Source organism: Parus major, chromosome 7 (assembly GCF_001522545.3).
Source record: "Parus major isolate Abel chromosome 7, Parus_major1.1, whole genome shotgun sequence".
NCBI lineage: Eukaryota > Metazoa > Chordata > Aves > Passeriformes > Paridae > Parus > Parus major.
The window spans coordinates 10,009,894-10,035,672 of NC_031776.1; the positions used below are offsets into that span (position 1 = coordinate 10,009,894).

General features: G+C 42.0%; 1 protein-coding gene across 1 annotated transcript in view; it reads left to right on the top strand.

The window, feature by feature from the left end:
* Positions 1 to 25,779, top strand: part of PLCL1 (phospholipase C like 1 (inactive)) — a 178,664-nt gene that overhangs the window by 133,838 nt on the left and 19,047 nt on the right. Inside the window, exons 2-5 of the mRNA XM_015634697.2 lie at positions 4,894 to 7,365; positions 9,575 to 9,778; positions 19,397 to 19,472; positions 22,569 to 22,678. Of these exons, the coding sequence (XP_015490183.1) occupies positions 4,894 to 7,365; positions 9,575 to 9,778; positions 19,397 to 19,472; positions 22,569 to 22,678 (2,862 nt within the window). The remainder of the gene's footprint in view (positions 1 to 4,893; positions 7,366 to 9,574; positions 9,779 to 19,396; positions 19,473 to 22,568; positions 22,679 to 25,779) is intronic.

Consider the following 25,779-nt stretch of genomic DNA (forward strand, 5'->3'; position numbering starts at 1 on the left):
GTTTTGGTATTTGGAGAATTGTTGGACACTGTTTTCTGAAGCTGTTTCTCATGTATGTGTCCATGTTGTACTTTTGGTCGGTCTTAAGTTTTCTACTTATTCCATTATGTGTATAGCTCAGCTTTTAACTGTGCTTGTGTTAAATTTTGGATCTGGTCTTTGTTCTCCATGTGCACAAAAATCCCTGAATTAGTAGGAATTTTGCCTTGAAGAGGCTACCCAAGGTTGATCTCACAGCAGTAATGTCTGCTCTTGCCATCTTCTGAGCTGTGTGTTAGCCCAAGTTTGACTGGCAGCATCCCCACAGCTGCCCACATCAGTAAGGTGTTTTGGCTGTGCAGCCCCTGTGCAGAGGTGCCTGCTTTGTGCCATGAGCTGTAAGTCTGGATGAACTTTGTAAGGCAACCTTTTCTTTGTTGACATGTGAGTTGTCACAGTGGGTATCTGTCTGATACTTAGATCCTACAGGTCTTGCCAAGAAAGATTAGAGGGAGTTTAGCTCCTTAATTTCGTGTGATAGCAGGGGCTGTGAGAAAAGTTGATAAAATCTGTAGAATGGGCAGTCCAAGGATACTCTCTGAGGATGGCCAGAACATGGCTGAGATTTACATAAGAAAGCTTTGTGTGCCAATGATGAGCCCTGGCTTCCAGTGATCATTGGTACCTGTTCTAATCATGTGCTGGTACTGTGTGTTCAAGCCTTGATACAGATCTGATCAAGTGGGCTGAGCCTCACATGTGTATGAGTTCCAGTTGCAGCCCTGATCCAGGCTTTGACTTTGTGTTTTTTCGGATGGTTTATATAAATATTCCCTGCTCTGGCTTACTTCATTATATAGAAAAATTACACTGTCATTTTTCAACCTTCTACACAGTGCTTTGAGTGCCATTAGTGACTCTCTGACTTCTTTACTTTTTGTTTAAAGGTATATTTTCCCACCACAAGTATAGTAAAGCCTTATTTCAGAGACCAGGATTTGTGTAACTGAAATACCCAGAAGCATCCTCCAAAAAAATACCTTGAAGAGCTAACTAGTTTCTCTTAGAAAACAAAAAAATCAGGTGATCAGTTGGCCATTTAACTGGATCATATAGAGTTTCCAGAGCAGAGAGCTTTTAGGACTATTTATTACAGTCTATTTGTGAGGACAGACTAAGCTGTCTATTACTGATAACTTAGTACTAGGTTCAGGAGAAAGTTTAGAATCAAACTGGTGAAAATCCAAATTGTTTTTTTGAGAAATAGCTCTTAATCACACTTAGAGTTTATTGTCATGATTATTACTGAATTTCACATCCTTTCACAGGAGCTCTGCAGGTCTTTACAGGTTTTTGGTGTCTTTGGGTAGGTGATGGTTTTTGCCTTTTTTATCCTCTTCATCAGAATCCTGGAAGTCTGTCAATGCTTTAGAGAGCCTTCAGGTAACTTAATTTCAGACAAATAATAATTGATGAACTTGACCTTTGTGTGCGGGTTTGCTATCTACTCTTATTACTGCCCTGGTTCCTAACTTTAGATGAGCAATTTATGGCCTGTAGTTTTGACAAAGAGGGTGGGATGAGGTGGAGAGCGTGTTTACTCATTTTTTTTTAATCCCACTTATTTATTTCTGTTAGCTCTTTGATTTAAACAGCAGAAGTTTGAGCAGTCAAAGGTCAGGGTGAATGGGGTGGAGTTTTCCCACAACTGCTGATGGCATAGTGATCCTACTGTTTATGTATCCAGTCTCTCTGACGAGGATGATGTGTTCAACAGGAGAGCTTCTCCTATTTTGGGAGTGTGCTTAGACTGGTGTTCTGAATCCCTCCTTTAGAAACATTTAGAAAATGCTAGCATGCAGTCAGGCCAGCACACAGATATGCCTCCTTGGTCCTTAATGATTTCAGAGCAGTGGTGCATATGGATGTGGTCTTGTACTTGAGGTCTTGAGGTATTTTATGTGATATTATGGAGGCTCAGGAGCAGGAGGGAGATGGAGTCATCCTGTTAGATCACCTTACAGGGGATAATCAAACAACTGAAGGAAACCCTAGTTGTGAGTCACTTTGAAAAAAGTGTCTTGCCTTGGAAACACAAGGTTTCCCATGTAAGGGGGCATTTCCTTTTTGTACTTTCACATTGCATGCAAACTGATCGTGTTTTTTTCTAGGAAGAGTGCTTTGTGAAGAGCTTGGGTGTCTCAGGTAGGAAAGATCTTGGAGTGGAAAATCTAGGAGTTAGTTCCTCATTTTCACATTGATACAGATTTCTCTTTTTTAGTAAATATCATCCTTTTTTTTTTCCATCTTTCACGGCCACTATAAATTCAGTTTCATCGGTACAGGTGACTGAGGGTAAAGGGCAGTCCTAGGCCAGTTACTGTCCTGTTACCTAGGCAAGGCATCTTGGAGAAAGATAGTCTTTTCAGCTCTAAGCTCAGTTAGCAATTGCAATTTTGTGGGCTTTGTGTGTATTATACATTAGATGGAGGACATTGTTAGTGCCAGTTAAAGTAATCCCATCAGAGTCAATATTGCGTAAATCTTGTTAATTGTAGGCAATTAGTCTGTGGATTAGGCTTGAATTCTCTTCAGTTTATTGAAAGATAGGGGGGAAGTTCTACTCTCACATGAAGTAACATTGTACAATTCTGATGTTCCTTACATACCTCTAAGTACAAAACCAGAAGTATCCATCAAAAATAGAAGCAGGTAAAGATGACACAGAGGATAATCTAATCACCACCAAAATCCCTGAGGGGTTAAGACTGAGTGTTAAAAGGAAACTTTTGTTGTTTGTCCATGAGGTCAGTTTTCTTCCCACCTGAATACCTGAAAAATGGCTGATTAATTCCCTGACTTACTTTGATCAAAAGACATGGGCATCTTGGAACTAAAAATAAATATCTATATTTTATTTCAGAAAATAAAGTATTTCCATAACATTTGTGTCTCCCTAGTTAAGACAAAAGGTCAGACCTGTAGATAAATCAGATAGGCTGCTCTGATGAAATTTCCAGGTCTGGCCCTGAGGAACCTCTGTCAAGGAATGAATCACTGCAGATTCCAAGGCCATTAATACACCTAACTATATGAGAAAAATAATCCTAATTAATCATCAATCTTAAATCTAAATTTTGCTCCTGTAAACATAAGGAAATAAAAAAGAAGAGGCTCTTCTAAAACCCATGGAGTAATCTGCTACATTTATTTGTATTCATTAGCATCTTCTGCCTGAAGATTTTCGTAGGCAAAGCTGTGTATTAAAACACAGTATGTTAATGCAGGAACAGAATATTTTAGCATAAAACTGTAATTAAAAAAGTAGCTGACCTGAGGCACTTGCTTTGTTGACTTTCTTCCTGTTTCTTGGAGACCCATTCTCATAATAAGTACTAAATAAATGGCAAGAGTAATTATTCTTGTCAGTGGAAGCCTCTGTACTAGTTTAATGAGAAATCTTTGTCATAAGAAGTTTAGAGGTCTTAATTTTGTTCTTCCCAGTAGATCCCATGCCTTTAAATTCAGTAGTTAGGGGCCTGGGGCTTTGGAAATATTTTGGATGTTATTAAATGAAGTGAGTGGATGACAGCAGCAATTTTGTAGAAACATTCATACTGAATAATTTGCTGAAAGCATCTATGCAGAAATGCAAATGAAGAGTGGAGATGCTTAGGAGCACCAAAACTGATGCTCTGTGGCTTGGGGAACTACACAAGGTCCTGTTCAGACAGTGCAGAGCATCAAAGCACACAGATGGGTGGATGGAGGGCCCTGCTAGAGCAGGGCTTATAGGTAGGATTTGCAGAGGAATATGACCCAGTGGGGGTCTGAATGACACAGCAGATGAAGTGCAGCTGAGAGGAAGCAGCTGCTGGGCTAGGGAAGGGAGATCCAGGCTGCACAGGGTTTAGGAGCTGGGGTTTTGGTGTCTGAAAGCAGATCCCCAGAGGCTGTTGGGGAAGCTGGTGCACATCTGATGTCTGGGCCTGAGGCAGCAGGGTGGAAGGCTCAGTGCTCGGACCCAACATTTCCTTGCCTTGGGGCTCCTTTCCCATTCAAATTCCAGGCAGCTGAGGTCCCTTCAAGAACAGAAGGCAGAAAACTAAGGAAGTATTGCTAGTGGCTAGGGAAATAGGAGGGAAAGCAATTTTAACAAGTCTTTCACAATTAATTGCAGTCTCGAGTGATGTTTTAAAAATATTTTTGGTAGCTGTTGGATAGTTTACATACTAATGGGGTAGATGGAAATCATGCAGAGAAAAGAATGATTTATACTTTATAATTATTGTGAGATGTTTTGAATGGATAATATGCAGGGAAAGGTTCAAATTTAGTTGCTGCACTAACATTACAGACAGCTTTGCAGGGAGCTGGGTTTACATCCAGCAGCAAGAAGTAGTTGATACTGAAAAGTCAGTCACATGTCTGGCTGAGTATTTTCTCAAGAGGAGTTAGAATAAATATCCTAAAGACAAAGGCTTTGGATTTCTTGTCTGGCTGTCCATTTTCCTGCAGTGCTTTGTAGTTGTTGTACACAGAAATGACCAGAAAAACTACTTTTCCAATCAAGTGGGGACACAAGAGTGTGATGTATCTGCTTTGAAACTGGACAGAACGTATACAACTGGATACTGTCTCCTCACAGTTGTAGCAAGTTGCTGAGATCTGGAAGGCAGTTTAATAGCTGCAAATGTCATTCATGCAAACTTGCTATCTCTAATGGCGACAGTCCATCAAGTTGCTTTATAGCCCAGTAGGGAACTGAATCATGGGAAGGAATAAGAATGTTGTGTTTTAAAGTTCAGAAGAACATTAATTATCTTTACATAAATGTACCTTTTTGATAATTTATGCACTTGTGGAATGGCCAAAGAAAGCGTGCTAATTTTTTAAAATGTGATTATTCCACAGGATCCTTCGAACCAAAAATGTGGAAGAAAGAAGACAGTGTCCTTCAGCAGCATGCCATCAGAGAAGAAAATAAGCAGTGCCAGCGACTGTATCAGCTTTATGCAGGCTGGGTGTGAATTGAAGAAAGTTCGTCCAAATTCTCGGATTTATAACCGTTTTTTTACTCTGGATCCTGACCTGCAGGCTCTTCGTTGGGAGCCTTCCAAGAAGGATCTGGACAAAGCCAAGCTTGATATTTCTGCTATAAAAGAAATCAGACTTGGGAAGAACACAGAAACATTCAGGAATAATGGACTTGCAGATCAGATTTCTGAGGACTGTGCGCTGTCAGTCATTCATGGTGAGAACTATGAGTCCCTTGACTTGGTTGCCAATTCAGCTGATGTGGCCAATATTTGGGTATCAGGATTAAGGTACTTAGTTTCTCGTAGCAAACAACCCCTGGACTTAATGGAAAACAGCCATAATACCCCACGGTTTGCCTGGTTAAAAACTGTATTCGAAGCAGCAGATGTTGATGGCAATGGCATAATGTTAGAAGATACAGCTGTGGAGCTAATAAAGCAGCTTAACCCCACCTTAAAGGAATCAAAGATTAGATTGAAATTTAAAGAAATTCAGAAGAGCAAGGAGAAACTGACAACACGAGTAACAAAAGAAGAGTTTTGTGAAGCGTTCAGTGAACTTTGCACAAGACCTGAAGTGTATTTCTTACTTGTGCAGATCTCCAAGAACAAAGAGTACCTGGATGCCAATGACCTCATGCTGTTTTTAGAGGCTGAGCAAGGAGTGACCCACATAACAGAAGAAATGTGTCTAGATATTATTCGCAGGTATGAGCTTTCTGAAGAAGGACGATTGAAAGGTTTTCTTGCGATTGATGGATTTACTCAATACTTACTGTCCTCAGAATGTGATATTTTTGACCCAGAGCACAAAAAAGTAGTCCAAGACATGACACAGCCTTTGTCACATTACTACATCAATGCATCCCACAATACATATCTAATAGAAGACCAGCTCAGGGGCCCAGCTGATATCAATGGTTACGTCAGAGCTTTAAAGATGAGCTGCCGGAGTATTGAACTGGACGTCTGTGACGGCCCAGATAACGAACCCATTATTTGTAACCGCAACAACGTGACATCGCCACTTGCCTTTCGAAATGTCATCGAAGTAATAAACAAACTGGCCTTCTTTGCCTCAGAATACCCTCTCATTCTGTGCTTGGGGAACCACTGCTCTGTACAGCAGCAGAAGGTGGTGGTGCAACACATGAAAAGAATCTTTGGAAACAAATTGTACACAGAGGCACCTTTATCCTCAGAAGCCTACCTCCCATCACCTGAGAAACTGAAAATGAAGATCATTGTGAAGGGGAAGAAACTGCCCTGTGACCAGGATGTATCAGAAGGAGAGGTCACAGATGAAGATGAAGAGGCTGAAATATCCCGAAGACTGTCAGAGGACTTCTCAAGGGAACCAAAGCTGATCTGGCTTTGCAGGGAGTTGTCTGACTTGGTGTCCCTATGCAAATCTATCCAGTACAAAGACTTTGAGACCTCCATGAAATCTCAGAATTACTGGGAAATGTGCTCCTTCAGTGAGGCAGAAGCCAGTCGGATTGCAAATGAATACCCTGAAGATTTTGTTAACTACAACAAAAAGTTTCTGTCCAGGGTGTACCCGAGTGCTATGAGGATAGACTCCAGTAACTTAAATCCTCAAGATTTTTGGAACTGTGGTTGCCAGATAGTGGCAATGAACTATCAGACCCCGGGGCCCATGATGGACCTACACACTGGTTGGTTTCTACAGAACGGGGGATGCGGGTACGTTCTCAGGCCTTCAGTGATGCGTGACGAAGTGTCTTACTTCAGCGCAAATACCAAGGGTATTGTTCCGGGGGTCTCCCCCCAGGTCCTACATGTCAAAATTATCAGTGGTCAGAATTTTCCAAAGCCCAAGGGTGCTTGTGCAAAAGGGGATGTCATAGACCCCTATGTCTGCATAGAAATACATGGGATTCCTGCAGACTGCACCGAACAAAGAACTAAAACTGTGCAGCAAAACAGTGATAACCCCATTTTTGATGAAAGCTTTGAGTTCCAGATCAATCTACCGGAACTGGCCATGATCCGCTTTGTTGTTTTAGATGATGACTACATTGGGGATGAGTTCATAGGACAGTACACCATCCCACTGGAGTGCTTACAGCCTGGATACAGGCACATCCCACTGCGCTCTTTTGTTGGTGATATCATGGAGCACGTAACCCTCTTTGTTCACATTGCAATAACCAACCGAAGTGGAGGCGGGAAGGCACAAAAGCGCAGCCTCTCAGTGAGGATAGGGAAGAAAGCAAGGGAGTACACCATGCTGAGGAACACTGGTCTCAAGACTATTGATGACATCTTCAAGCTGGCAGTGCATCCATTGCGAGAGGCTACTGACATGAGAGAAAATATGCAGGTATGAAACGCATTGTGTGCGTTGGTGTGTCCTGAATGTGGAAGTGAAAGTCCTGGTGTGAGCTGCTGCTAGGGCAGCCTTGCTGAAGCTGGTGAAACTCCAGACCCACAGCTTTTTCCAACCTTTAAATGGACATTGGCAGGCTGATAGTCACAGGTGCTAATTAACAAGCAAACGTAGCATTAGGCAGAAATGTTTTAAAAATCAGTATGCCCTCTCCAAACATGTTTTACTGGTTGATTTTTTTTCCTGAGAAAGCAGAATTGAGAGTACATTTGTGTCTTCTGCCACTGGTCATAATTACTATATTTCCTTATTGGTTCTAGAAAACATCAACAAGGTTTTGGTTTGCTGATTGAGTGAGGGTTATGCTCTGAATTTTCTTTGGTGGTTTGCTAATTGAGTGAGGGTTATGCCCTGAATTTTCTTTGGTTGAGTATAAGAAGCAGTCAGTGGATGTGTCATCAAGGTCTTGTGTACCCCAAAGAAACCCACTGTGCAAAGAGTAGCATGTTTTTCCAAGTGTGTGCTGCCACTGTTTGCCCCAGGGCTGCAGATGTTGAACATAGGCACTGAATGCCACTTGGATTGCAGTTTCCTCTCTGCTGAATAGCTGTTTTGTCTTGGCTGGTTGCGGGCTGGCACAGACATCAGTGCCATGTCTTGGCTCAGAGGGTCTCCTGGCAGTCTGTCCCTGCACCCGTGCTGCTGCATGCAGCAGAGCCTGCTGTGGCCAGCAGCATCAGGGCCCAGATGCACAGCACTGTGACAAGTGCTTGGGTTAGATCTTGGCAGGGTGTGAAGTGGCACCAAAACCAAACAAGAACGTCCCCAACGCTCTCTTCTGTGGTGGGAGCGACTGGAGGTTGATTAAAGGACAGCTCAACTCAGAGCTTCAGGCACTGCCTAGAAACAAAACTGAGTAGCATTAAACAATGAGGGTTTTCTTAATAAATAGCTGGAATCAGCTGTAGCTATCTCCTTGGTAAAGATACAGAAACAGTTCATTTTTGTCTCTCAAAAACAGGAGAAAAACGCGCAGCACTTCACTGACCCCACTCTTCTGGATGGAGTCTAAAGTAAATGAAATGTTGACAGCTGGAAAAGTTTACCAAATGACATAAGCTTTAAATCACTCTCAAAGGAATAGTCTCAGCATATTTTTAAGAATGGGAAACTCTTCCCAGCCTTTCCTTTCCTTCATGCCTTGAAACTAACTAGTTTGAACTGCTGACTCCACCTTCTGTCTAGGTCAGGCACTATATATGAACTACATAAATGAAAATACTCTGAATTTGACTCAGGAACAGTATTAATGTGCCTTCCTAGCAAAAGTTCAGTAAAAGATCATATTCTGGGGAATGCTGTGTAAAGACACAGTTTTGGATTTAACTGCATGTGCTCATATTTAATTAATGAGAAAAAAACTTAGCGAGGCGTTGTCTGATTATTGTTTTTTTTACAGCAAGTTGTGGGAGGAACATTTGCAAGGTATGGGTTGTTACAATACTCTTCCTTGGGTTTTGTGCATCTTGGTCACGCCTTGTACAACTCAAGAAGCTAAATGATGGGTGCATGTCAGCTGAATGTCCTCTGACCTGATAAATAAATCCTGGCATGTCAGTTTGGTTTGACCTGTATATCCGGTATTGATTTTCTTACATGTGACCTATGAAGGGGAAAGAGTGTTTGTATTTCTTTATGATGTGATAATGTAAGGCTGAAAACAAAGTGAGTTTTGCCTGCTTGCCTTTCCCATGGGAAATGCAAGGTCTGTCAAACTTGTTCTTGGAAGATGATAATGATGGGAGAACAAAGTGATTAGAGCATCAAAAGCGACTGGAGTCTAAGCAGTTGCGAAGAGAAATAGCATTTTAAGCTGATGGTTTAACATGCTGGGGACCAGAACTTGTCCCTATTAGGGCTGGAATTGCAATACAAAGTAGCTGAAGAGCTAGCAGTTGGGATGCCTGAGCCTGGGAGAAAGCTGGAGCTGGCAGTAGGCTTCGGGACAGAGAATGGGACTAGCAGGGAATTCCTGTGGGAGATGGAATCCAGTGGTCCATGGAGGGCCCAGGGATGGTGAACAGCAGGATAACACTGCCTCCCATCAGAGGGGAGAAGAAGAAAGCTGTCAAGGCAATGGCAGGCAGGGGGGACTGAGTGGTGAGTGGCCACATGTGCTGAGGTGTTTGTGTCGCTTCCCCAGAACGCCATGGTGTCGGTGAAGGAGCTGTGCGGGCTGCCGCCCATCGCCAGCCTCAAGCAGTGCATCCTGACCCTGTCCTCGCGCCTCGTGAGCAGTGACAACACGCCCTCGGTGGCCCTCTGCATGAAGGACACCTTTCCTTACCTGGAGCCTCTGGGGACCGTGCCCGATGTGCAGAAGAAGGTGCTGGCAGCATATGACCTGGTAAGCGCTTCACACTGCTACCTCTGCCTTTCCCCGCTGCTGGGAGTGGGACAGGCTGTACCCGCTGGCTTTCACACGCCCAAATGTTCCAGTTAAATAAACAAGGCTCTTCAAATGACTCGGGCTCTGCAAAGTTGCCCTTGAAAATCACCACAATGCCACACTGGGCTTTTTGTTGTTGTTTCCTTTTTTAAACATGGTCGTGGCTAGCGCAGGTTGACATTTGAAGAGGACTTTATTTGCAAAACTAGTGGCAATTCAGTCTGGCACTGTTAGTCCTTGTCCTTGGGAAGCAGCAGGATTTGTGTGCTGCCCTTTGCTGGCCTCCCCGCAGCAGAGCACAAGGACAGTAGGTAGGGAGCTGCAGCATGGGAGTTCCCAGGCAAAGCTGAGCTCTCCCTGTCCCTATGCTTTTACAGCAGCACTGTTAAACACTGCCCCTGCCCCTATCAGATGAAATGTTGCTCTTAGGACGGGCATGGCAGAGTTGATAGAGAAGGTTAAAATGCCCACCTTCTTCTGGGGAAGGAGAGGTCAGTGTGGTACCGGAATGCTTACACAAATGTAGAGACATGAACTGGAATCGTTCCAGATGAGTGCTGCTGCTCATTGTATGACATATGTCACTGCTGTGGGTGACTGAGCAACAGCTGTGCGTGGCTTCCAGCAGCAGAAGTTGCTGTCACACTGTGCCTCTTGGGCCATAGGGTGCCCTGCTGCTTCCCGACTTTTTTGGCGGTCTGCAGCAACCGATAGCAGGATGCACAGTTCTGCCAAGCCTGACTTAAACACTGCGCTGTGGCAGCCAGGCTGAATCACGACTCATGTTCAGAGGACAGCAGGTTTTTTTGCAACTTGAGTTCATAAGGAATAAAATGGTGAACAATCTGGGAGTATGCAATTGCTTCCAGAGACCCTGATATGTTGCAAAGGGTGATCGCAGCTTTGACCGACTGTACAATGTGCCAAATGCCCACCTCCTTCCCATCTCAATTTTGCCTTTATAACACACTTTTCAGGGGAAAATCAGCTTGTAGGGTGGGGGAAGTCACTGATGGTGATTAAAACAGGAATACTAAAAGTACTCTGAAATAACCCCTGGGTTCCTTCCAGAATAGTTTCTATTACTTGGAAGTGATTAAATTATGGTAATAAAATGCCAGCTGTAACAATACCAGAACAAGGATTTGCAAACCCAGTTGATTGCCTTATTTTAGATGGAACCTTTCTGAGGTAGATTTGTTACATGGTCCCATGTCTTTCTGAAGGAGCAAATAGCACATAAATAAGAGATTTTTCTGTCTTTGGAGGCCTGCTTAATGGAGTTTTACCAAAATGAATGTGTCATCTCTTATCTTTGTAATTATATACTGAAGAGTACACATGGGACTTTTCAAGGCCTCCTTGTACTTTGGAAACAGTTTTTCAATTTAAATAGGTGAAAGGCCTCTTTTGGATGTAGGCAGAAACACTTGTATAACTGTTTTAAATAATGGTTGTTCTCACATTTGTCTCCAGTGGGGGAAGATGTAACTTGAATGTCAAGAGAGCGTGTAAATGGTTTAAAATCAGAGAGACAGAGAAAGGAGTTGTGCCTTGCCTACATAAGGATTGACTTGAGATATAATTCTGTTAAGAAGAACATGATACTATTTTTTTTTACCCACTTTGGCTGTGAATGCCTCTTACTTTGCTAAAACTATTCACCTCTGAAAAAAAAAAGCTGGATTTAATAAGTGGTTTTGCTGTATTTTGGATGTTTGCCTTTTGAGACAATGCCAGCAGCAGAATATTGAAATCTCTTTCACCTTTTCTATGTCTGAATAAATGAACTGTCTCTATTAATCTTGATACTTGAAAATCACAGTATGGGAAGGGGTTTGCATTTTGAACGTTGACAAGGGGATTCTCCTTGCTGTATAATGACTTCATATAATCCAGGGTATATTTATTTTAGATACTTTTTTTTGTGCAAATGAGAGCACAAGGAGATGTTGTTGGAAAGCAATATAAAATATTTTAGCTTATTTATTGATTTTAATTCAAGATATACTACAGTTCAGCCTTTTATATTGTTGATAAATATAATGGCTTCAAGGAACTGGATCCACAATGCTTGCTGCATGTGTCTTTACTTCAAAGCACTTTTCGAATTAAAAGGCCTAAGAGCATTTTTAAATGCATAAAATTAAATCTGTTTATATTTGCCTGTCTCTTGTATGAACAAGCTATAATTCTTAATTCCTTTTACAGTAAAATGGAAAAAATGTTTGACCCTAAATCTCATAGTGGGGCTTCAGTTCTGCCTCACTCACTGGGCCCCACAGCACAGGGAACTTGAGTGCTGGGCAAACACTTCCTCACCACTTCTGAAAACACAATGTGCCGCATTCTTTAAAAAGCCTGCTTTGAAAATAATTTCTGATAAAAACAGCCCCAGTGTGTTAGAATTTTTCCCCTTACAGAAAATTGCCAATGGAATATACCTTTTTATTTTACCACGGCAAGTGGTAAAATAGACTCTGCCTGTGTGCTTAATGGGGCATAAACAGGGCTGAGGGTCCAGGGAAATGGAGGTGTGAATGCTCAGAAACCTGCCACAATGATCTGGAAAACAATTAACTGTCTGTTCCCTCCTGCTCAGCCTTTGTCAGCTGTGAGATAGACAAAGACCCATTTGTGCAGTTTGTTTTATTTCCTGGGAAATTAATTGTACTATTGTGCGCTGCGTTAAATATCTTCTTTTGAGAGAGACCTTATTAGAATAAAATTTAATGTGCTTTGTTTAAGGAACCGGAACAATTTGTCAGGACTGTGTTTCTCATTTTATGGTGGCATTGCAGCAGTTTAGTGGAGCTTCTGCACTGTTGGCCAAATCTCATATAGGAAGAGGCTTCCTATATGAGAAGTATTGAAAATACTGGGTTGTATCGGAGTTTCTGCAGAGGAGAGCAGGGAATAGGATTTGCCAAAATCAAGAAAGTAAGGTGGACTATTGGCAATACACAGACGTTTTTGAAAAGTGTGTCAATGATCAGAAATACAGTGTAGAATGGCTAATTTCAATTTACAGCTTTAGTTGATTCCATACATAGATCATGATGAATGGATTCTGATCATGCTGTCGTTGCTTCCCACACACACCTCCTAGGATAGTGTACCCTGTCACTTTTGAAATTGCTCTTCAGAGCTTTCCTTTCCTGTGAGTTAGGGCTCTCACTCTGCCTCTCTACCTGTGTGCTCCCCCTTGTCAGTGGTTGCTCAGGTGGGCAGCACATGCAGTGTGCCTCACAACCTGTCAAATTAATGCTGGTGTTCTTTGATCACACCTAAAAAAGGAGTTACTCCATATGAAGAGAGGGAATGGGGCCCAGCTGGACCTGACAGATGGTTGAATTATTCATTGCAAACAGTAATCCTGTGAAGTTAGGATTTATTTTTTTTTTTTGGTTGAGAATTGTTTGGAAACAGATTGTGGTTACTGTGTCTGCACTATATATTCATGTGGTGGTGCGAGCATGCATGAACTCAGGGACACTTGTGCACTTTGCACTTCAGCTATTGGTTAAACATTATTTTCCTCCAAGATCAAATGATTGAATAATTTGAAAATCAAAAGCAATAAACAAGTGATAATAAATGTTCTTGCTTTTACCCAATCTCCTGGTTCATGTGCATACAGAAATTCTTCTAAGAAATATGAGAAGTCCAAGTTATCTATGTCTTTTCAAATTGTAAGTAAAAAGAAGTGTAAAAAGGATTGAAGAATGAAGCTATTTGTTATATAAACTCACATTGGCATAAATGTTTTTCTCTGTATACAGGCCTGATCTTGCTATGTTGAAGCAGACATGGAAGGACAGGGTGGCTGCAGGTACTGCTGAGAGATGGCAGGGTAGTTAAGAACATCTTGGCTAACATGGAGGTAGATTGGGGATTTTTGAGAAGAGAAGAAGCATCTGTGAGGTTGCTGGGAAATAAGTAGAGCTGTTTAATGGCAGTGGTTTTGTTGACATGGTCCATGCGTGCCAGCAGAGGTCTGCTGAAGTGTGTGTGAGGTGAGCTTCTCTTTGTCTGGTGTTCTTTCATGTGCAGTCTTTTTGGGCTTGTCTTGGTGCAGGCATGACTACATTACCAAGAATCAAGTCCTTTTCCCCAGTTATTATGTAAATGCAAAATGACTAAGTAGATTTTTGTGAGCTTTTTCACTGAAATTCATACCTCAGCTGGGATCAAGTCATCCCCAGAGGAACATTTTTCACAATTTTCTAAGCAGCTGAAGACAAGGGATATTGCAGAGCATCCTCTGCCAAAGAAGTGTCATAACGCACTGACGTCAAACACAGTCCAGCCCATGGACATTGTCTTGCATTTGTATTTGTTTTAAATAATTTTCCATCCAAAATTTGACATAGACTGGGAAAGTCAGTTTATTTTTCCACTTCTTATTAATGAAAGTCTCGTTTCTTTCTCTGCTTCTTACAGTTCTCTCACCCACTGCTCTCAAAGTTTCTTGCTCTGTTTGTCTATGTCCATTAGTCACTTCTAGAACAGCACCAGAAAAAGAGTCAAATCAGAACTTCCCTTAGAGAAGGAAGTTCCAGTTGGGTACTTCAGGCTATTTTAGCATAAGCATATAGAAAACTGACCTCTCTCTCTCTCTTCTTCCATTACTTCTGTTGTTCTGTAGAGGACTGATCTTCACAGATCACATTCTGCCACAATGATTCCATATTTTCCCAGAAATATTTCTAACTGAAAACGTGAGGTTGCAATTTAAGGTGAATTTTATGCAGTTTCTTCTCCAGTTTGTGCCAGTAAGGTATTTCAGATGTTTCCAAATCATGTAACCATCCTTGATAGCTGTTTCTGATGCTGGGCTGTTGCAGGAAAAGACTCAGATACTGAATTCTGGCCTGAGCTATACTGGGACAGAGACAAGGTGAGGGATAGAATGTTGGCCACAGCATTCCTTCCTATGTCCTGGCACTGCATGCCCATCTTCCTTTTCTTGCAAAACTTGCTGACACACAATTGATGGCCTGGTTATTTCTTGTCCCAGGTGTGTAGAAGAAATACTCAATGCTAAAGGGAATTGTCTTCAAATTTTCATGAGCTCAGTTTGCTCTTCAGCTGTTTTTTTGAATTGGCTTGTTTTTGTAACCTCATATTTTTGATTGATGATGGGTTTGGATTGTTTTTGAGGGTTTTTTTGTGGTTTTGTTTTTGTAACCAGGCAAAACTCTTCATTGTCAATGAAAGGCAGAGAAGATTGGGATAATGTCCATGAGGAGACACTTTAGAGAAAGCTTCCTTTTAGCCTGATGTTCAATCAATTTCTGTTCTAAACTTTGGAATATTTGTGAGAGATTTCCCTGAATTGTCCCTTTTTTCTCGTTTATCTTTCCAGCAGGAGCAGTACTTTAATTTGCCACCAGGAGCTTTTCCTCTCTTTTTTTGTCTTTTTTTTTTTTTTTTTTTTTGGTGAGACTGCTGTGTTAATTTCCTCTCTCCTTTTCAGTTTATAGAATAATTCACAATGAAAAGAAGAAATTGGTCTTTAGCACAAGAGTTCATTAAAGTAAAAAGAACATTCTTTTGTTCAGTTTGTACTGATCCTGTGATTAAACTGCCCTCAGTACAGGCAATAAATAGCACTGTTAATTTCATGTGAGTAATATGATGCCATCAGTATTAAGATATTTTAAATTTCACTTAAAATTTATTTTGTTTAACAGAAGTGACAAAGTAAAGCATTGTTCTTTGTGTGAAGCACTGGGATTTTAAATTTGATATTCCATGCTATTCTTAGACACTAAAGTGAGACAGGTCAGTTGCGTTTTCAACCCTTGGTCTGTTTTACTTTCTGGGTCTCATATACTGGGTAAGGAGAGAACTCCTGGGTTTGGGCCACCTCCTGCTTCCTGTGCTTTTTTTTTGAGAATCCACCATGATTGTTGCAGAGAGCTTTAGGTGGATTGATAAGAATCAAGTTTATACTTCTTCTCTATACTGGTGGAATTGGGTTTCATGTGCTTTCATTCTTGTTTTTGTCCAATTTCCCCCTCACCCCTCCACTTATGTTAAACACACCGGTTGGTAAAGTTTATCGCTTTCTTTCTGACATGGGAAATGCAAGTTGTCCCAAGAAATCCTTCCAGCTTCAGCAGCTGGTAAAAATTTCCTCCCTCCGAGTTGGACCCAGATACCAACATCCATCCTCTAAAGGTTGCTTTTCAGTAAATGTCACTTGGACCTTAATCCCTTGCAGCTCAGCATTGAGGAGTTAACACACTCTGGTGGAACACGGGAGTCCTGAGGGAGCAGGACATCTCCTGCTCTGCGGGAGTCACTCACGGAAGCAAGCTGCCCTTTGGGAGCTGACATTCAACAGCATCCTGATGGGCTCCAGCCAGATGGCTGGGACTATACAGCTGCCTGGAGGGCTGCTCAGTGTGGATCTGAGCGGAGGAAAGGTGCATGGAAAATTGTGATGCAAACATCAGAAAGCTCAGTCTTCACTTTTGAGATAGGCTGGTGGGTTTTGATATATTACTTACAAAAGTGGGCTTGAAAATCTCAGGCTGTGCTGTGATTTATGGGTTTACCTTCCCAGCAGAAAATCTCACAGCCTTCCACGTTGTGTTTTTAGGGATTCTGGTCCTTGTCACTTCTAGAAGTAGGTGACATCCTCGAGCAGGGTTTCAGATGTGATGGCAGCTGGAAAAGCAGGGAATGATTCAGACTGGGAAATCATGGTCTCATTTCAAAACTAGTGACAAAAAAGAAAAAGTGTATCTAAATACCATGACCCTATGCTGTAACTTTATTCCCGGATAGCAGTTACTTGCCTGTTGTACTCTTGTCTGTTTGAATCAGTCTCTTCCCAGTGAACACCTAGGCTTTGTCCTTGCCCTATCCTGTTGTTGCCATCTTTTACAGCAGCATTAGGAAGCAGGACCTCGTGCCCTCTGAAACTGCACATGCAGCTCTTGTTGGGGGCAGAGTCTGGCCTCTCATGTGGGGTCCTGCACACTCTGTTATCAGAGGTGGTAAAAGTGCCATAGGCCAGCTAAAATCGTATCTCATAGCTGGCTTGGGTCCCACTATTTCTCTCTAGTGCATTATTTCCTAGAAGAACATGTGAGGGAGCATGCCAGGTGATGAACTGAGGTTGTCCCTTAACCTCAGTCACTGAGCTGAGGAACTCTGAAACCACTCTCAGGATTTGTCATGGAACAAAAGCTGCTTATTTTTGTCAAGATTACTGCTGAGCAAGAAGATGGGAACAGGTTAAATTCTGCTAGATGATGTGGTTTTAATTGTTTGTTCTTGCTGAGCTGAGAGCAGTGAGACTTTGATGTCAGCATCAAAGGAATGGAGGGTTGCTCTACCTGCTCTGCAGTAAGGGAAAATTGACATCCTAGTGCTAGTTTGCTCTTAAAAAATGGATGCAATACCTTCATGTCTGAGAATCTTTAAACAGGCATACCAGAAACTCCTGGGAGTGGGTCCAGTAGTTGCATGATTCTCAAGCCTGCTTTTTTTTTGTGCATGGTGGGATAATTTCCTGTGGCTGTATAAATATATCTATGTATGTATGTGTATATATAAACCTCCCAAGTCATGTTCTGCTTGAGGGATCTGAGCACAGGAGGGTCTGACACATTGGATGTCCTGGACCAGTTTAGCTGCAGCTGACCTCACGGGGCAAACCTTGCTGCTGGGTAGGAAGTGTGGGCACAGACACAGTGGGGACCCAAGCCCAGGGTGCTGGTTACCTGGGGTGCAGGAGCCACAGAGATGCTGGGATCCCCTGGCTGGGCTGGCAGTGCAGGCACTGCCTGACGGGCCCCAGCTCTGCACGTGCACGTTTGGCCTCTGGCTGCCTCTTCAGTGACTTGCAGGATTTTTGGGACTGTCTTCGCTGCTCCGAGCAACCTTCAGCGTTTGTAGTTGTCAGTGGAATGGCTCCTTCAGCACAAAGGATAATGTGCTGGGGTACAGAAAAGCCAGAGACTGGGTGTGTCCAGATGACAAGTGAAAATATCAGAGGAAAAGAATCAATGTGATGCATGAACAAGTAAGTAATAAAAATGAAAGGCAAAGGACACTATCAAAAGTAATTTAAATCTCAGGCATATCCACTGGGTATGTTCTGTTAAAAAACAATTTTCCACTTTCTAGGTATATCAGGCTTTTTTCACTCTGCCTGTGAAGCTGATAATGGATTTTGTTTTCCATGTGTTGTTCTTTATATCAAAAGAAAGGCCTAAGTATTTTTATTAAATACAGCCTTAGTATATTTAATTAGAAATAAAGATGGGATGAGGAGCAAAATTTGGATCTAAATTCCTCCGGAATTTAGAAGTTTGAGTGTGACAAGTGGAAGCGTCTCTCATTCCTTCTGTCTAATTAAAACAGTATAAGATGTGCTAATTTGCAAGTGTTAATTTATTACTGTTATGCTGTCTTCCACTAAAATCATTGAAACCTACTACTTGGGTTTTCATATTAAGCGTACTTGAAAGTAGGGAGGCTTTTAGCAGTTGCAGTGTTTTGGCAAAGCTTTCAGGTGGTGACTTCTGTACTTTCAGGGTGTAACATTAGGCAGTCACTCTTCAGTTTCCTTCATTTCTAACTGGCACTGCTTTGGTGCTGTTTGATTGAGGTTTGTGGTGAACATCCCAGGACAGTGAGGTTATTGTCAGGCACAGTTTGTTATACAGCATGTTCTTGCCTTCCCTAGCAGAGGTATATACCACCTTTTGCAATTTCACACAAGGGAAAAATGGAACAATATTCTTTCTTGCCTGGGCTTCTGAGAGGTTTTGGAGGTTAGTTATCAGCAAAGGAGAATAGTATTTGTATGTAGGGAGGCTCAGGAACCTGTCAGGTAATGCACCCTTTGTTTGCTGTTAATGGGCTATTATAGGAAGATGTCTAAGGGAGGTCTCTTGAAACTTGTGAGTAGGCTTGTTGAAACTACTGCTTTTGGTTTGGTTGGTTTTAAGTGGATTTTTTGTTTTGGTTTGGTTTGTATTTTTGTGTTGTTGTATTTTCTAGTAAACTTCAACAGAAATAATGAAGATAGGATTTGGATTTTAATTTCTCAGAGGAGAAATTCAAGAACTACTATAAGTGTCTGAGCTGTTGTATAGAATAAAATCCAGGTTTAAATACCTCTGGAAATTAGCTCTATTCATCACTTGATAACATTTTTAATAACCACCTATGCTGAGGACTAACTTCTCCTTTTAATAAAATAACAGAAAGGGCTTTGCTGAACATAGAATGAAGTTTGTCTGCTAAATCTGTTTTCTTCTTAAATCACTTGTGTTTCCTTCATATTGGTTGCATTGGTGTCTCACAGCTGTAAAGCAGCTGTTCATTAACTTTTGGAAGAAAACATTTTCAGAGCAGCTAATACTTAGCTTGATACAGATCTGGGAGCCCCCCACAGGAAAGAAGGAAGGATCCAGTTTTTAGCATATTGCTCTCAGGGCAAACCTCCTCTCTAGTTTCAACCTATGTACTTTCTGTGTGTTAGATATTGCAGGAAACCCTTGTAATGCTAATCTTTTCTTCCTTTTTTTTTTTTTTTTTTTTTTTTTACAGATGATTCAAGAGAGCAGGGTTCTTATTGAGACGGCAGACACCACTCATGACAAGATTGTTCAGTGCCAGAAAGCAGGTAATCCATCTATACTGAGCAGTTCTGAGTAGAAGATGGGAAATAAAGTGCCATAATTTACTTAGAGTTTGTGACTAATGTAGCATTTTTTCACCTGGATGTAAGTGAGCATTCCGGTCTTTCTCTGGCATGCTCTACCCTCCTGAAGGCTCATCTTCCAGTAGAAATGCAGATGTGGGATCAGACAAAAATACTCAGCTTTCACCTTAGAAGTTGTTTCTCCATCTGCTCTACAGCTCTGAACTGTCTGACAGCATTTAAATTAGTCAAATGAACCAAAAAGGCATTAAAAAGATGGGGGTGAGAAGGTATGGTGCCTTTACAGAGTGCATTCTCTAGCTCAGTTGTTCCTTTGAACACAGAGCAGGCATGAGGTTTCTATACCCACAGGACCACAACAATTATAAATATTATTGTTTCTGATAGGCATTTTTGGATTTGGCAAGTGATGCAGGCTACAGCCATTTGCTTCTATTAAATGTGAATAATGAATGTAACTGCTGTTTTGTAAATACTTCAGTTCATCTCTTTAATTAGGAGAAACTGGAAGCCTTTTCAAAAGTAGCATTTAACTGATTCCATGTGGTACAAGAGCAGGATGGAATCTAGTCTCTGCTCTTTGACCATGTTGTCATTGTGGTAGCAAAGAGATGAGAGGTAAATGGCCATGTCTGGCTGGAGGTTGTGGGGCCTCATCGTTGTGATATGCCTTGGGTTCTTTGTATCTGCATAAGGAGCACAAAATTCCTCTGCCCAAGGCCTTCATCGTGTGCAGAGGGTTTAGGAAAGGAACATAACAATGAAGTGCATCACCAGGAGGGTGTCCAGAAGGTCTAATTTAAGAACAGTACTTCTCAGCAGCATCAGCCACCTTTCTGCCCAGCTTGGTCTGTGCAGAGAGAAGAACCCACAGCATTTGCTTGGGCACTGGAGTCTGTGTGCAGGAGATGTGTATGGGAAATACCATGCAGTATCATGCCACCACACTGATGTCCAGAGTTTCATGCAGTTCCCTTCTCCTTCCTTCCCCCTGGAAAAAGAGAAATTTTTCAAGCATGTTCAGTTTGCTGCTGCATCCTCTTGTATTTTCATTTTTGTTTGCTTTATTAGCCTTAAAATTTCTGATTGTAGAAGGAAACTCAATCAGAAGAGAAATGTAGTGCTTGCTTCTCTGAAGCCATGGGATTTAGAGAGAGGAAAGAACTGAGAGGTATCCCTCCCTGTGCTCATTTGCCAATTGGTTTGTTGCAAATGTTACCCAGGCAAATTTTTATGTAACACTTTTAATGTGGCAAGATGAAGCACTCAGAATTAAGAGGTGTCAGAGGTACAATTGCCTGTGACATTGTCCTTTACCTCACCCCAGTGCTGCTTCCTTTGAACATGTGTTCCACCAGACCTCTGCTTCATAGCCTGTTTCAGTGCAGGTTCCAGATGCCTCAGGGTCCTGCTGGCTCTCCCAGACTTGTTCTTGTGTGACTGGTTTTGTTGTTTTTTTTTTAAATGTTCAGGCTGAGCCTAATGCACAGAGGTCAGCAGCAGCTTGGAGGACTGACCCTGCTAAATGCTTTCACTGGTGTTGCAGGTTAACAAATGCTTGTGGCTCCCTCTTTCTGGAGCAGTGCTGTATCCAAGTTGCAGATGGAGAAGTGAGGGAAAAATAACTAAAAGGATGCTGCATGAAGGCAGGGCTGTCCATGTAGAGCTGAGATCCATTAGCCTTCCAATTTTTTTCCAGGACAAAGCAAGTAATTTGAAGATACTGTTTTCCTAATTGAAGTGAAATGATTTGTGAGTCAGTTGGGATGAAACACACCTGCAAGGAAATCTTGCTTTGGGTGCAGTTATTTAGACAGTTTTCCAAAGGATGTACTGCAGGAACTCCGTTAGCCTTGACAAGCAAAGCCTGTGAGTGGGTGAAGTTTTGGAATATAAAGAGTAGAGAGAGAAATCTTGCATTGTGTGGGGTTGAATACCTCAGTGTTATTGAGCTCCTGGAGCTGGTGCACAGGAAGGAAAACCAATTTTAATCTTCCAGGGGTGCTTTGGGCGAGCTGTGCGGAGTACAAGCCTGCCTTGGACTGTCCTTCAGCAGCCTGCCAAATAGCCTCTGCACCAACACTGCACACATGTTCTTTCCATTGGCATTTCTTTGATGTCATTTCAATGTAGCTCAAATTTGTGAGTGACATTTACCCTAAAGTGTTAAGGGAGGGAGAGCTATGAAGCAACTGGAGATGGAGCTTGGTTTGTTCAACCAGGATAGGCTTCAGATGCTTTGGAGTTACTTAGTGCCAGTTTGGCCTTTGTAAGGTACAAGTTAAGGGAGCACAAGCAGCTCTTTTGCATTTTGTCTCTCAATCCACACCAGACTCAGAGAAATGTGTGCATACAATGTGCAGATCTTGTGAACTTGATGGGCTAATTGGTATACCTGTAGATTTTTAATCTGCTCCCAGATTTCCTGAATTTTTGTATCCAGCAACAGATTTGCAGATGTTTGCCACAGAAACCAGCAATGAAATGCAACAGGGCTGTGGTTGGAAGTCTGTTCTTCATGCTGCAGGAGTCACAGTCCTGTGATTAGAATTATGTGCTTCTGATGTAATTTATCACTGTGGAGTACAAAAGAAGGGCTTTTCTGTATGACTGATTAAGATTAATGAGGAGATGTGCATTGGAGCCTGCATTTGCTGTGCTGAACAGGTATCTTCCACATGTGTCAGACAGACGTCCAAGATGCAAAATCAACTCAAGGACAGTGACAAGCCACTGCCTTTTGTCACAGTACTGGCAGCAGTGCAGGCTGCAGGCAGAAGTGCTGGAGGAGTATCTGTGCAGGGACCAGTGCCTGTGTGGAACCCCAGCACTGGCAAGTAGAGCCACAAACCAAGTGGAAGCACAGCCCCAACACTGTACACAGCACCTTTATTCTGGAAAATGTTTTCCCAGGATGGAGTCATAAAAAAGAAAAGGAAGTGGGGAAAGCACAGAGGAGGTTGTAGGAAGTCCCACCTGCAAGACTGAAAATGCTCACTCAGCATTTTTATAGGGAAAATCAGTTGTGCATTGAGTGATATGGCAATCTGTTTTTAGGAATGGAATTCCATGAAGAGCTCCATAACCTTGGGACAAAAGAAGGTTTGAAAGGAAGAAAATTAAGCAAAGCAATTGAGAGTTTTGCATGGAATATCACAGTGCTGAAGGTAAGCACAGAAAGTACCACTTCCTGTCTCATATTAACTTTATAAGTAAACCTTTGCTCTTTTAGCTCCTCTGTTTGTACATCTTACTAATTCTGAAGAAACATGTCATTCTTTTTTAATGGGATGTATCAATTACCCCTGCTTACTGATATTTCTCAAATATATCAATTACACCTCTGATTTGCAAACTGTGAAGGGAATTTATCTAAGCCTTGAACAGAAGAGGAAAGATGGGTGGGTTGTGGTTTGTATTAGGGATTAGGGATGTGGGTTTGGTTGTCTGTTCTGCTTCTTGTACCTTGAAAGTGACCTGTTTGAGGTCACTGTGTCTCAAATACTTGTTTCGTAAAATGAGAACTTGAGCATGTCTTTGGGAAGGGACAGGGGGCAGGAGGGGCTGTCAAGAAAATACTTGAGGGATATTGTAGATCCTGCAGGACTGTGTTTCCAAAGTGTAGTGCTGTCCAAACAACTAAAAGGGGATTTTCAGCCCTTCATGGTGGCTGTGCAGGGACATACCACAGGGTGAAGTTGTTACTCACTGGCCTTTAGACGCTGGCTTAGCATCAACCAGCCACAAATTTTCATGGTAGCTGTGTGACTGAGCCAGGGTGAAAACAGCTAGGGACAACCAAGGACAGGAAGAGGAGAGGATGTGGTGGAGTCGCAGCAGAAGACAAGGAGAGGGTCTGAGCCAAGCAATCAAGTTGTTAGCATTCAACTCTCACCTTTCACACCCTCATTTCCCACCTTGCTCAGACAGATCACACGTCCCTTTGCTCTGTCCCAGCTGCTCCCTTGCTCCAGCTCCCAGGTTGTGCTGTATGGCAACACCTCCCTGTGACCTCAAAGTGCTTTTCCCTTTCTGAAATCCCAGAGCAAGCCAGTTGATGAAAGGGAATTTTTACTAAGTTCTTAATCAAATACACCCCTAAATGTAGCATGCAAAAGCAGTGGGACAGGTACATGTCAGCATTGTTGTCCTGGAAAGAGCACTTAACGTGTCTTGAGCAGGAGAAGGAAAGGGAATTGGGATCAGAGAGGCTGAATGGCAGAAGTGTGTGGTAGAGGCCATTGGTGGTAAAGAAGGGTTAGAGAAGACCTGGGACACCTGTGGTTTCCTGCATACCTTGATTCATCATGAGAGAGCGGAAAAGTGAGGAATGGAGTCAGTGTCAGCTCAGTTAATTGGACCTCTGATGAGGAGAAAAGTCAACCAGTTCAAACTTACATACTTAAATAGATAACCAGTTCCACAAAGAGCAACTGAGGTTAGTAGCCAGAGTCCCACCCAAAAGCACACTAGGCAGTTCTGAACATTAATCTGAATACCTTTAGCTGTGTTAGGTAAAATAAATGTGTAATGATCAGTCACTCTAAATGTTTTGATTTTTTTAGATGTTAGTCAAATATGAAGTTTGCACATCTGAGGGTGTCCCATGATTAATGAACATACAAGTAGGGGATCAAAGGAACATTCTCCCTGGAAAATAATTGCTGCCTAGCACATATTGTCAACATACTGGAGAACTTCTAAAAAATGTAGTCAAGGTCAAGGAATAATTTACTTCTTTTATTTGTAAGCCACAACTTATTTTCTACCTTTCTCACACAATAAAATATTAACGGAGCTTGTGACAACTATCCATGAAATGCGCATGAAACATCTTTTCATTCTGACTGAAGTCCAACTCAGGAATGACATTAGAAAACTGGGAATGAAGTTGTGCCTCGGCTGTGTGATACGAAATCATCACTCACTGTTCTAATTTGTCATCTTTTTTTTTTTCCCCCCCCTTAAAAATACTGTCTTTCAGTGACCTCAGCTGACCATAACAAACCTCCATCTCCTCTTCAGTGCTGAGTCCTCAGTGCTGGTGAGAGCTGCTCAGGAGGATTTGGTGGGAAGAGACTGACAGCCCCACCCCATTCAAGCCATAGGTGTCTTCCCCGTGTCCAGTGGCAGGGTGGACACTGCAAATTTATTTCACTAGATGTTGTTACAGTGTTGTAAGAAAAGGACAAAAATATCCCATAACGTCTTACAAATGCATCAGCTGCTTTACAATGAGGTGAGGTGAGTGAATAGCTGATGAGAGAAAGCCTCTTTGTGTGCTCAGGGTTGTTGGAGGCAATTACATCATGCGGCAGGAGTCAGTCTGTGAGAGATGCCCGAGAGCAATAGCAGGTATTACATTGTTCTTGTGCTGTGAAATGATTAATAGTCTTTTCCTAGGCTAGTGAAGCCAAGACATATTTAATTAATGTGTTTCTTTATAAAAACTCATTGCAGTAGGTAAGCTTTGAATAAAAGAGGAGATGCAATAAGAAATTGCTAGTGGCAAAATCATTGAATAGCTGCAGAGTGCAAGATTAAAGATTAAAGTATTTTATAAAAATCCTAACTGTGGACATTCTTCATGTTTAAAAATGCCCTGGGGTATTTTTAAGTGGTGAATCAAAATAGTATGTCATTTTCTTCCTTAGTTTATATAAACTTAATTACATATTAGAAGTACCCACTATAAGGACAAACTGTTTGCCAGAAGGTAAAAATGTCACTAAGAACATGGATGTTATAACTTGGTGACTGTCTAACAAGTCAGCTTTGACATCAATATTTATGAAATGTCACATCTTCCTCTTTGGTTCCATGTTGTGTAGAACACTGTCAAGTTCACAGAGAATAATACTGAGAGGCATAACTTAAGTACACTAAAAACAGAAGAATCATGCTCTTACAGCAAGATTACAGGAATGGCTATGATCCCAAATTTAATGTCACTTCCATTTTTATTTCCATGCAGCACCAGCCCTGTGTCTTTGTTTTCCTCTCTGTACTTAATTAAGTGCCAGTAGAATGCAAAGGTAGCAAAAGAAATTATGTGTTAACCCCCTCATAGGGGGCATGGTGTTAGGAACCCTTCATTGCACCCTGCAAGGCACACAAGGCTGCTCAGCTCAGCTGAGTCAATTGTTCTCGTGTGACCTTCCCTTGTCACAGAAGGTCGTGATTCATTTTCATGAGGTATTTCTTGTTTTTAAAGCAGGTGACTCCACCTTTCCCAGAGCAGAGGCTTTTATGTAGTCTTGTGGCCTCA